This window comes from Cupressus sempervirens, chromosome 11 (assembly GCF_028749045.1).
Source record: "Cupressus sempervirens isolate cs-2001-9-10 chromosome 11, ASM2874904v1, whole genome shotgun sequence".
Classification (NCBI taxonomy): domain Eukaryota; kingdom Viridiplantae; phylum Streptophyta; class Pinopsida; order Cupressales; family Cupressaceae; genus Cupressus; species Cupressus sempervirens.
Window position 1 is genome coordinate 627,422,293 of NC_143128.1, and position 13,140 is coordinate 627,435,432.

Sequence of the window (13,140 nt, forward strand, 5' to 3'; positions counted from 1 at the left end):
TCTGGGTTCCACAATGTGGCAATACCACCATAAGTGCCATTAGCATCACTATAAGAAAATTTAGCACATGGCCAAATGTAAGTAGCAACTCTAAAGAAAACCTACTCAGTCATTTTTACTTCTTGCAAAAGAACCATGTAAGTATTAAGCTACATGATCTTTTGTTTAATTTCATACGACTTCCTAGGGCTATTCAACCCTCTCACATTCCATGATACCATCTTCATCTTTTATGATGTTGGGTTTCCTTCTAGGTTTTTTGTTTTGCCTGTGCTATATCCTTCTATGTTCCCTTTTGATGCATGTTCCTGATCGGTGGTCTCTCGACCCTTGTGGATGACCCAACATCTTCCCTATTTCCTCCTCTAGGCTTTTTCTTTGGGACCATCCATTCAGCATCAATACTAAGGAGGTCAAGACTTGGAATCTCAAGCGTGGGGGAAAGTATTTCAACAATACCTAGGAGTGAGAACACCAGGGTTCCTTCTGTGAGTGGTGATTCATTCCCAAGGAATAGGGATGAAATACAAGGATTATCAACCCTATCCACTTCCATCAGTTTGTTCATCAACCCTTCACTAGGTTGAGTTAGTTGTAGAGCGAGCGTGTTAATAATCTTCCCATCTTTATGGTTAGTTACATATGTACCAATTTGAGTAGAAATGGCTTCTTCGTCCTACCCAAAAACATCCTCCTTCATAGGGGTTCTAACCTTCTCACCATCTTTTCTAGGGGCTACATTATCCTAAAAGTCTTCCACAAAAGTTTCATTTAGGCTTATCAGTTCCTTAATCTCTTGGCTTTTGGCCTTTTCAGCCATCTCGATTGTTTTTGAACTTTCAACCACCACCACACCCAGTAAGGAAACTTTGTATTTGATTTTCTCACCCTTCAAAAAATCTACAAGAAAATGTCCAAACATGTTGCACTTTTGGAAAAAGGGAGTAGCATTCTCATAGACTATTGGTTGTGACCAAGTGACCCATTTAGATTTTAGATCAACCGTGGTTGGCAAGGGTATGTTCATTCTTACATTGACACAAAACTTAACAAAGCCTAGTTTAGTCCTCAAGCTACTCATAATATCCATTTTGATGAACTGACCAAAGGAGTTACCTACCCATCTGAATGCACGCTCATATTAGAACTCCAAAGGGAGACCAAATAATCTTATCCAAACTGGAGCATATCTTTAGAGGTCACTCTTCAAGTGAAACCATAGTTTCTATTTCACCATTAACAACGGGTGTTTACCAAAGTTCTAGGATCCTTCCATGACTAAATCATGATCGTTTTCAATAGTGAAATCAAATAGGAAGAGCGAGCCAACCCTCGTAAATATGGACACAAAACCCAAGAGTTTCCACCTCGTTAAGCACCATTCTCTCACCATATCAACCATAGGTCATAATGAAACAAACTTACCAACAAGGCATAGGGTAAAACCCAAGGAAATAAAATCAACTATTAAGTTTGATAGCGAAATCAAAAGATCAATGGCCCTTGGAGAGATCAAGGGTTTCTCACCAAAGTCCATAGGAAACTTGGATTCGACAATAGCCCTTGACCAATTTAAATTAGGGTTGTTGCCACTACAAATGTTAACAAGGGACTGTCGAGGGGTTTAGGGCCCAAACATGCATAATCATTAGGGATAGTGCATGATTATGTCAGGGTAAAATCTTCCTAGTGCAGGTCGCAATCATTTTTGGACTTAGTGAGAAAAACTAGTTCCAAATCCGAGCACATAGGAGCCAACTCCAGTAGGGGGCTAAAGGTGGGTGGGGGGACCACCCTTGACGACTGAGAGGACATGGAACTAGGAAGGAGGCAAAGACCGGGAAGAATTTTTTGTTTTTTTAATAAGAAACTATTATTTTTAATAATAAATAAATATCTATGACTACTCAAATGCTATCTTTTTAGAAACACAAGCACGAGCATAAATGAATTGAATGCAAAAGAATAAAATAAATTGAAATAAGGGAATTAACAAAATAAATACAAAAGGAACAACCTTCACCTTTACTTCTTTAACTCTTATTTAGACACCATGTGCATGTTTCCCCTACTTTGCAATGGGCTTGTTAGGCATTAGTGATTGTTGATAAGTTTTATTGCCTCTATTTCTCTACTTTCAAAGAAAAACCTAGGAAAAAGCTACCCTCTCTTTATCTTGATTTTCTAGGGTTTTCTCGCACATTGATGTCATTTGTCTTGTAGAGTTGGTGCCCTTCAAAACATGCAGACACTTGTCTCCAAAATATTCCAGGCTTCTACCACTCACCCTTATGGTTTTAGCAAATTTCCTGGCACGTAAAATAAAAAGACTATTAGAAAAAAGGAGGTAGCCAATCAAAAGTAAAAATTCAAAAATTCATTTTAATAAAAATATTACTCTCAACCATAGTATAAATGTCTTTTTTTGTCATTTTCTCATATCTAAGGCAACAAAAAAAAGGTAAAATGAGGATCGAAGACTATAATCCCCACCTCTAGAAAGCAGGGACAAAAAATTTAATTATTTATAATAATTAGAATTTTATTTTCAGCATTAGATGAAATCTATTTTTCCCCAATTTATTACGGTTAGAGTAACAAAGTAATTAAATCGTATTGATTTAATTATTAAGTCACTTATTATCTTTAGTTTACTTAAGATAAAGTTTGGGTATATAATAATTAATTATATAATACACTAACTCATTGTGGATGTGGGGCCTCATAGCTCTAATACCATGTGAGAGAAAGGTCACAACCTCTTAAAATTTTACTCGGCACCAGACAATGCCGAGTGACAATTTTTCTCGGCATAAGAGGGTACTATGTGATAGTAGGATGGTGTCGAGTAAGCTAGGCACAAAAAGAAGCCAAGTGACTCGGCACTAAGGGAAACTCATCACAGTGCATGCCAAGTGAGCTTGGTTACCACTGTAAGGTGATGCTCAGCAGTAGAGGATGTTGAGTGAGCTCAACAGTAATCGCAGAGATAGAACCCAGTCAAAGGCTAAACCAAGTGAGCAGTATAATAGACTGCCATTAAAACTTAGAGGAAAAAACTTAAAAACTTGCAAGTATGGATATCTTAAATTTAAAACATGTAATGTTAAGTAGAAGGAAGATAACAGTTAGCCAAGTATGCCTACTTGCTTGCTTGCTTTTATTCTCTTCAACAAAACTATTACAAAATTTTGGAGCATTTAGCTTCAACTAGAAAAATCCTAAATAACTTCAAACTTTTAAAACTTTAAACTTTAAACTTACAGCTCTAATGGCTTCATACAACAATTCTTGGAATAATTACTACTCCACAAGTCGAATCAATATGAACTTACAGAATAACAAAAGGGTCCAACATGTGCTAAAGCTTCCTTCTATCTTCTGAACTCTGTTTTGATCTACTAATAGACTTCCTTCTCTACTTTGTGCTCTTGCACTTCTTTGCTCTACTCTACAACTGGTCCAATCATTCTACTCTATCATGAATCAGATTCATTCCTTTAGTCTCTTGGCAAAAATGTTTTCCCTCTCATTTCAAGATTGAACTCACCTACCTGCATTCAATGTTTCTGACTATTATTTAAGCCATCAGGGTGGTATGTGCGTGTTTGGCTCAAGGGGAAAACAACATAAGCATGATATTTGAACAAGGGAAACTAGGAGGGCCACCCTTAAACATCACACATAAAGGGTTATGAATTCAAAAGTAGATGATCATGATCTAAAAGCATGAGAGTCTTATTTGCTCTAGGCTGATGGCCCTACAAAATCAAAGCATATAAGTATGAAGGAAGTTGAAGCTCTTCATACATAGTGAAGGAAGGAGGACCCTTCATCACTGGGTTCCATATAAACAAACCTCCCAAATGTACATGAATATCCCATAAGTCACAATTCTTTAAGGGCTCGTTTGGCAACGAGAATACAAGCGGAATAGGCATATGTAAATTCTTAAAATTAAAAATTCTTCGTTTGGATGCACCAAATTGCAAGTGGAATACAAAGTAAAATAAGAATACGTATACCAATTTTGTTCAAAAAATGGGGTTTTGCAATTCCACCCAAATAGGTGTTATTGGAATACGTATTCCTATTCCACTTTTATTTATTTTAGAAAACATAAATTTTGGGGTCCGCAAATTCCCCATCAAATATTGGCTGAACCAAATAGAGAACAAGAATACGTAGCCCCATTTTCTATTCCAAAGTATGTATTCTAGAATAGCCAGTCCTGTGCCCCTATTCTTATTCCCATAGCCAAACAAGCTCTAAAAAACAATTTGAAGCGCATCTTTTGAAAAATTCCTTTCCTGAAAACTTTCCTGTTCAAATACTCATAATATCATCCACAGAATACAATAATATCATCCACAGACTACAATAGATCAAATGTATTAGAAAGAAATGTTGGCACAGTTTTGACTGGAATAAAGCACATGCCGTGCATTGGTGCAAGAGTTTTTTTCCAAAATTACTATATTGGTAGCACTCTATAAAAAAAATATCACTCCCATGTCTTCATCTGTCATAACGTAATGAAATGCGACTTCCCTTGCTAGAGGAGGAATGAACAGCCTAGAATTTTGAGGATTATAGTCAATGAAGTGCTTCAAAAAATTGTAATAAATCACCCAATTTTCACTATCTTACAAGCCTTCGTCCAGCTCAACTATAGAGCCACTTGCTGCTGATTGTGCCAAAAATTGGAAACAAGTAAATATAAACCGAGGACCTGAAAATGAATTGGAGTCCCCAGTGACATGCTAAAGTCGAAACAAGTATATATAAATCGATGCCTTGAAAAAGACTAAAAAAAATGAATTTAGAATGAGAGAGCTCTGCTCACGGTTTTCAAAACCGTGTCATCTGTTTTTGAACCTATGAGATGCACCAGGAGCAAATAGACAATTGTAGCGAAATTATCTTCCTCAGAATCCACAGATGCCAACGCCATATACTTTTCTACAACATTGTTTTCTTCGTAAATCACCATGCATTAATTTCAAAGTTCTTGTTCCACACACTAATTTCAAGGTTCAGAACTAGCTGGTCCAAAGTCTCTATTCAACTTTCACAGAACAAAAATTGATGCAATCCAACAAGAACAGACATCCTATTCATTGGTCAACATTTGCAAAAAAATAAGAAATGAGCACACTTAATCCTTGGCTAGCACGGCACGAAGGAGGGATTTCAGATAATAAAACGGAACACATGCAATGATGTAACTTACGATCCAAACATTCCTTGGATGGGCTTCTGTTGGTACGGCAACTTCCTTGAAATTTCTTCCTTCTAGTGTCAAGCCTTTTCTCTGCAAATCCAAAACCTTATTATGGCCATTAATTCTCCTGTAACGCAGAGCTCTGCCCAAGATTTCCAAACCTTTGCTTCCATTTACATCATTTCCACTCACGTCTTCCAAGCGGACGCTAACTTCACTCATCTTCAAACTGGTGGATGAAATTCTGCACTTCATCTCAACGATACATTTTACAAAGTTCTTGCATGGCAATATGCCCAGTACAGCAGGTAATAAGCTGCCAAATTTCACAAGAAATTTCACTCTTGAAGCCGGCTGTCTCTGCTCTGCCAAGGGAATCCAACTTGAAAGATTAGCGGTCTGCCCCGTCCTCTTGTTGATTAGAATCCAGCTCAACCTTATATTTTCCATCAATTTCCTCCATATTTCACCCTCTTTTCTCACCCCATCGACTGAAATGATTGTGGGCAAACCATCTCTATCAGTATCAATGACATCTTCAAGATTAATGATGTCAGTCTGGAAAGGGGATTGAAGGAACCACCCTGGACAATCGCCTGCGAGTGGAACCCCCCACACGATCTTGGAAAAGAGGGGTTTATTATCGTAATGCACATCCACAACCCACATTAAATCGCTAAACTCATGAGCCTCCATGCTACCATCATGCTGATTATAATGACTTGGAATGGCCTCATCATCAGCAGAAGATATATTAATAACAGAGAAACTATTTGCGTAGAATTTTTTAAAGCCACCGAGTGAAGAAGAGATGAGATTTTTTAACAGTGGTTTTTGTGTGGAAGGCCATCGAACGGAGCACGCATCTTCCCACAAACTCTCCTGGCTTGAAATGGAGCAAAACTGTGAAGAAACACAGGCGGCTTTTGCAAGTGTTTTGCTATACACACGACCTAAGATTTCTGTGAGAACATAGTCGTCTAAATTAGTCATGTTGAAATTGGTACTTCTCCCAATCAAACCAGTCTTATAACTTCGGAGTTTCTGAGACGCGAGAAACTCAATATAGTTATGTTTGTTGCCTTCCCTTTGTTTTCTTGAGCTGATTGGGTCAAATTGGTTTGGCTTTGGTGTTTTCGAACGCCACTTTCAATAATGTTTATTTCTCAATACGCAGAGTTCACATCCGAATCTTTGTAAAATTCATTAATCTCGCGTTTTCTAGGGGAACTAAAATGATTTAAACACATCGGTGTGAACGCTAGCTTGTCTTATGCTTTATTTCACACGTTTTGGGGGGGTGTATGTACGTCGACTTTTGTGTTTCAAATATCGAGTCCTGTAATATATTTGTACTATAAATAAATTAATTCATTATAAAACGAAAAAGCTTAATAAATGTTAGTCAAAGTCTACTTGCTTTGGAAATGCTTGAATATTATATTTTATAAATAAATTATATTTATTAAAAAATAAAAAAAATTTTTTTTTTTTTTTTTTTAAAATGTCATGAGAATGTATTATTCTATCATATTTAAAAGGAAACGTCAATTTTTTTAAATATTAGATTTCCTACATTTCAGACATGACATTAGTTTGACTTGTAAATATTGACAAATCCTCGAAAAGGAATCTTACACTTCACTTGTCCTTATTGTCTAATTGTCTCTATTAAAATAGATTATGTCTAATCTAGAGCAAATCCTTTTATCACCTTTATGAAAGTTTGACCAAGTGAACCATATACCCTTCGACTAACTCTTCAAATTAGTAAGGGGATTTATAAGATTGATTTTTCCCATTAGTTTGTTACATACAAAATGTTCATTATTTCTACATTCAAATTTTAGCCCATTAGACTTATCTTGTGCCCTTTCTACCATATTGAAATCTCCAAAAGGAATCCAATGAATATTGGGAAGAGATGAGAGCCACTGCCAATTTTTTATTATATCATAATGTTCATTAAGGGCATAAACTAAGATAATGCCAAACCCAAATTCACTTTTTTTAAATGAAATTCAGGTAGCTTAATTGCAAGGAGAATTGCCCCATTGGTTAATTAGCTTCTTCCGCCTAGTCCCCACAAAAATCGATGGTCCATTCTTATCATTAGGATGTTTGGTGGAAAATGCATAAGAAAATTTCCAAATATATTTTAGTACAATATCTAATGCAAATCCTAGTGATTTAATTTCTTCTAATAGAATCGGACATCAATATCTTTAGCGTAGTTAATAAATATTTAAATAATATAATTTATTTTAGAGGATTTTGTCCCTCTGACATTCTAAGAATTGATTTTAAATTTATCCACAGCAATAAATTATGTATCTATTTCTACAGGGGCCTAAAAACATCTAAAGAAATTAGGAATCTTGTACCTTTCCATTCTGGAAGGTTTGGGATTTCCTCCTAAAATGGGAGGAATGCCTCTATTTCTTCTCACCATTTCTTCTCCTTCCAACATAAGGGGGTCATATTCTTTTGGTTTCATTTTCTCCCTTTTCCTTTTATTATAATTATAAACAATAGTGTCATCCTCAACTAGAGCCCCAACATTGGAGACCTCCTCTACTATAGGTCTACTAAGGAGATAACTAGTTGTATCTAATTTTGAATATGGTAGTTGCCTTGAAATTTTTGATAGATAGGTTGTAAATATCCTATGTCTCTAAAGGAGAGTAACCCTTCCTTAGTTGGAGGAGGTAGTGGTGGGGTGGCTAGAAACAAAAAAATTGAATAGTCATTTAATCATTACTCACTATTAAGATAATCAATACTTTTTTCAATGTGGATATCAGGTGGCTCACTAAAATTAGATCCCAAAGAACATACTTCAAAATTCTTAGGGGGTTCAACAACTATGGGAGGTTCAATCACCTCCCTTCCCAAAGAGAGATAGAGAAAGGATTCAATACTTACTACATTGATGACACAATTTTAGCACATTTAACCCTCTCTTTGATATTCCATGGGGCCAACTATTGGGCATTGTGAGGGAAAAGGACAAGATTAGAAGACTTAGGGAAAAGACCAAAATCCAAAGATTGCACTTCTGTTAAGGATTGCAACTCCTTCAATGGACAAGAGTAATTAGTGTCTCTTTAATATTATCTAAGGAGTCCCAAGATTTGTCAAAATCATGTATTTATTGTAAATATTTAGGATCTAAAGTAATTTTATCGGGGCAAGAGCGAGCAAGTTGAGGAGCAATGACATATTTGATCTTTGGAGGCAGCTTAGGAATATTGGCTATTGCTAAACTTCATGTAGAAGACTTCATTTTTAATGGGCGTAGTCTTTCCTCCCTTAGCCCTCCCTCCTACATAGATAATAGGCATTGAGACTACCCATGTACAACACTAGGTAAACAAGGGGAATTTCACCAATCCCTAAACATGTATTATGTGGGCCTTCAAGACTAGTGTAATTGTAGGTTAAAATTTTAATATCCAAATTCAAAACAAAGGTGTTGGATTGGTCAAAATTTAAAGATCTTCCAATTGGTTCTATCAATAGAAGGATAAGGTTTTAGAAAAAGGCTGACAATTGTAATCCATCTATGGCTTGAAAGGGGTAGAACTTCTTCATTAGATCCATCAACTAGTGTACACCTCTGGATTCACAGTTCCCAACCGTCTAGAATTGTTTATCAATTATGGCCTTTTGGGAGCTAGGGTTATAAAAGATTAATTTAAATAAGCCCCTTTAGATCATATAGAAAAATAAATTCTTATGCTCTAGTTTTTATCCCCAAACTCGTTTCAAAGCTAGTTATTTAAATAAATTCTTGACAATGCATTATTAAAATCTGTAAATGGAAAAAAGACATTGTTTCATAGTCTAATATTTTCCCTATGATTTAGACTTTCAGTTGGTCATTAGGTTTAATGATAAATTTGGAAAATGCTACATCCTTACCTCTACTTCCTTCCACTTCTAGTTGAACGACAAAATATATCTCTCACCTAATGAACTTTTCATATTCTCATAGGGTTCTAGTTCCTTGCAGAGCTAGTTTCAAGGATGTTGGTCATCCTCCACCAATCTACAATTCAGCTCCTTCGTTTTACTCTCCATCGTGTGTAGACTATCAAAATGAATTATTGGAATGTGTGGGAATTTAAATCACCAGATCAAGTACATGGTTAAGAGAAGGGAATGCCACCTAAATTAAATGTTTAAGGTTTCTCACCCTCACATTTCCTAGCAAGGCAGAGGCCATTCATTCCTTATAAATTTATTGTGCAAGTTTGTGCCATTGTTTTACATTAGGATTCTTTGATACAATGAAAATATTTTGTAGCTAAAAGATTCCCATCCTTATACTAGATATCATAGTAGAACATTTTGTTTCTCCCATCAAAAATTATCTATCTCCCTAATTTCTTAATTGTGTTTGTAATTTTTAAATTATTATGTTAGGCTGGGGAGTTTATAGATTGGTGTAAAAATTTATGTAACCGTTGTAATGATGTAAGTTGAATCAGCAATCTTTAAATGGTGTATGTCATAACATGGATACATGAAAGATGAATTGATGATCAACATGTAAATGTTGTATTCATAATTATTGTTAATGATTAGTTTGACTTTTCCACTTTAACGTAAGTGGTTCTCCCCTGCATTTTCTATTTGATGATGATGTGGCACATTTAGTCTAAATGTAGTTCTTAGGTGAGTTTTAAGGGAGATTTATCTTATAGCTAGGTTTCATTCATAAATAGATCTAATCCTTTTCCCCTTTAATTATGTGCCAACCAACTTTGGAGAAAACTATATTGAAAAATTTAATTGTTCTTTTTCAAAGGCCTCTATAATCCTTGGTTTTGATGCAAATTAATATATAATAATTTATAATTTATATGTATTGACTAATTTGTTCTAGAATCTATAAATAATTTATGCAAATAATATTTCATTATTAAATGAAAAAGTTGATGTATAATATTAGTAATCATTTCTTCAGTTGGGTACCTTGATTGGGAAGATCTTGTAGTAAAACATGAGGTCATGAGGTCTAGTTCACCCCACTCCAAGTAGTACCAATGGATGTCTAGTAGTAGCATCATTAGTCTCATTAAAAAAATTATGCGACACAATTTAGTGTTTAGGGGTGCTATACCTAATTCCTACAATCCAAGAAAATTAGCAAACATTTTATCTAATAATTCTCCACGTATTTCAATTGTTTATCAACCAAGTCATATGGGCGATCTTGCTTGTGTGGGTTTTTGTGTCTACATAATCCAACCGAATGGGATCTATCTAGATTGAGTATGGCCATATCAGATCTGGCTAGAACTATCTAGGTGTCATCCTATGTGGCACTTTCTTTCATGGTTTTTGCAATTTTGAAGAACTTAACACTTCAGAGGCCAATTTCATCATCAAAATTAGGATTTCAAAAAAAATAAAAACTACCACTGGATAGAGCTTGTAGTCATAATGATGCCAATATAATTTTTTTTTTATATGTGACCCAGTATTGATTAAAATAATTGCAAAATAATGCAAGTAGGTATTTCAACATTGAAGATGATGCACATTCAAAAAAATATGAAAATTAGTAGATGATAATGAATTTTTTTTTAAATGATTAATTGTTCTAGAGGAGGGACTCCTCTTCAATAATATATAACATTTGTAATTGTTAACATACATTTAGTAGGGAAAAGATGGTGGGAATGAAAAATTGTTAAATTATGAAAAGTTCAACTTTAAATAGCTATAATAGACAAAATATACAATATTTTTGAAAATTTCTTTTTAATAGTTCTAGGTGCACATTTGGTCAACAATATAGTTCAAATTTAGATGAAAATACATTTATCTGCAATTACCCCTAATTTGCTTGATTTTTAACACTGTTAAAAAAGGTCATTGAAAATTATAAAAACATACTATTTTTATTTTTTAAATTTTTTTAAAAATAACATATATACACTTCATCCTTTTATACACATTTCATTAGTTTACGCCAACTTAAAATTAAAAATAGAAATATGGTTTTTACATTGTTGAAGTTTAAAACTTTTTTTGATGTTACCCTTTTCCTTTGTAAAAGGGTGACACATGTTTGTACTTTTACCAACCTATTGCCAGACTTGACATCGTTAGAATGGTATGGGCTATTGCAACACAAAATAAATGGAAAATGCATCAAATGCATGTAAAGTCTACATTTTTTAATGGCTTTTTGGAAGAAGAGGTTTATGTTAGATAACCTTTAGGATATGAGATTGAGGGACAAGAAGATAAGGTCTACAAATTAAATAAGGTATTGTATAGACTGAAACAAGCTTTGAGAGTCTGGTATACCAATAGGATGGATGGATACTTGAGTAGAAAAGGATTCAACAAGAGTCCAAGTGATCCAACCTTGTATATAAAGGTAAATCAAGAAGGAAAAATGAAAATCTTTATAGTTTTCATATATTTTGATGATTTATTTTTTCTCAGAGATCTTTCTATAGAGAATTTTTAGAGTTCCATGAAAATGGAGTTTGATATGACTGATTTAAGATTGATGAAGTATTTTCTTTGTATTGAAGTTACCAATCATAAATACATAACCTGTAGTACTCTGTCTAGTATCAATATCCCCTACCAAATCTAAGTCAATATAGCCCTATAAGTTAGTAATAGAGCCCCCAAAGTGTAAACACTTATTGGATGTTCCTCTCAAGTATCTAAGAATCCATTTGGCTGCATTCCAATGCTCAATTCTAGGATGACTCATATACCTGCTAACGACTTCCACTACATGTGCAATATCTGGCCTAGTACATACCATAGCATACATCAAGCTTCCCACAATTGAAGCATAGGGTACCTTGGAGATCTTATCCTCCTCTTCTTGTGTCTTGAGACACATCTCCTTTGTCAACTTCAAATGACTAGGTAAACGTGTGTTGACAGCGTTAGCATTCTCGATAGAGAAATATTGCAACACCTTCTCAACATAATCAGATTGAGATAGCATCAATTTCTCATTCTTCATATCTCTGTAAATATTCATACCAAGGATTTTTTTTATTTCCCCCAAATCCTTCATAGCGAATGCATGTGCTAACTGCCATTTTGGCCCCTTAATGTGATAAATGTTAGACACAACTACAAGCATACCATCAACATATAAATATAAAATAATCTAGCCATCATCATTCAACCTCTTAAAATAAACAAAATGATCTAATTTAAACCTACTATATCCATGCTCATGCATAAAACTCTCAAATTTCAAATGCCATTGCCGAGGTGCTTGCTTCAAGCCATATAAACTTTTCTTCAATTCACACACTAATTTCTCCTTACCTTTGACTACAAATCCCTATGTCTAAGCCATATATATCTCTTCATCCAAATCACCATGAAGGAAGGTTGTTTTAACATCAAGTTGCTCTAAGTGAAAATATTTAGTAGCCATGATACTCAAAACAATATGGATAGAAGTCATTTTAACAATAGGAGAAGATATCTCATCAAAATCAATGCCCTTTTTCTGTGCAAATTCTTTTACAACTAACCTTCCTTTAAATATTTTCTTACCTCCATCGTCATCTTTTAACCTATAAAATCACTTATTTTATAAAGCCCTTTTACTTGCAGGCAACTTGCGTAAATCCCATGTCTTATTTTTTAGCAAAGAGTCCATTTTGTCTTTCATTGTAGACTCCCACTGAATCTTAGTATCCACCTACAGAGCTTCATCATAACATTTAAGTTCACCATCATTAGTGAGTAAAATAGAACAAAAAGAGGGAGAAAATCTTTTTCAAGGTCTAATTAGCCTTTTTGATTGTCTAACATTCACTGGTGTGTGTGGTATTTGTTGTCGCAATTTTTGTACATCATGAGGAATGGCTAGAACATCATCTTTTGGAGTATCATCCAGCACTACATAATCATCT

At 34.6% G+C, this 13,140-nt stretch overlaps 1 protein-coding gene across 1 annotated transcript in view; it reads right to left on the reverse strand.

Moving 5' to 3' along the window:
• Positions 1–5,158: 5,158 nt before the first annotated feature.
• Positions 5,159–13,140, reverse strand: part of LOC149531278 (putative F-box protein At2g36090) — a 76,221-nt gene continuing 68,239 nt past the window's right edge. Inside the window, exon 3 of the mRNA XM_089808314.1 lies at positions 5,159–6,370. Coding sequence (XP_089664440.1) covers positions 5,159–6,370 — 1,212 coding nt within the window. The remainder of the gene's footprint in view (positions 6,371–13,140) is intronic.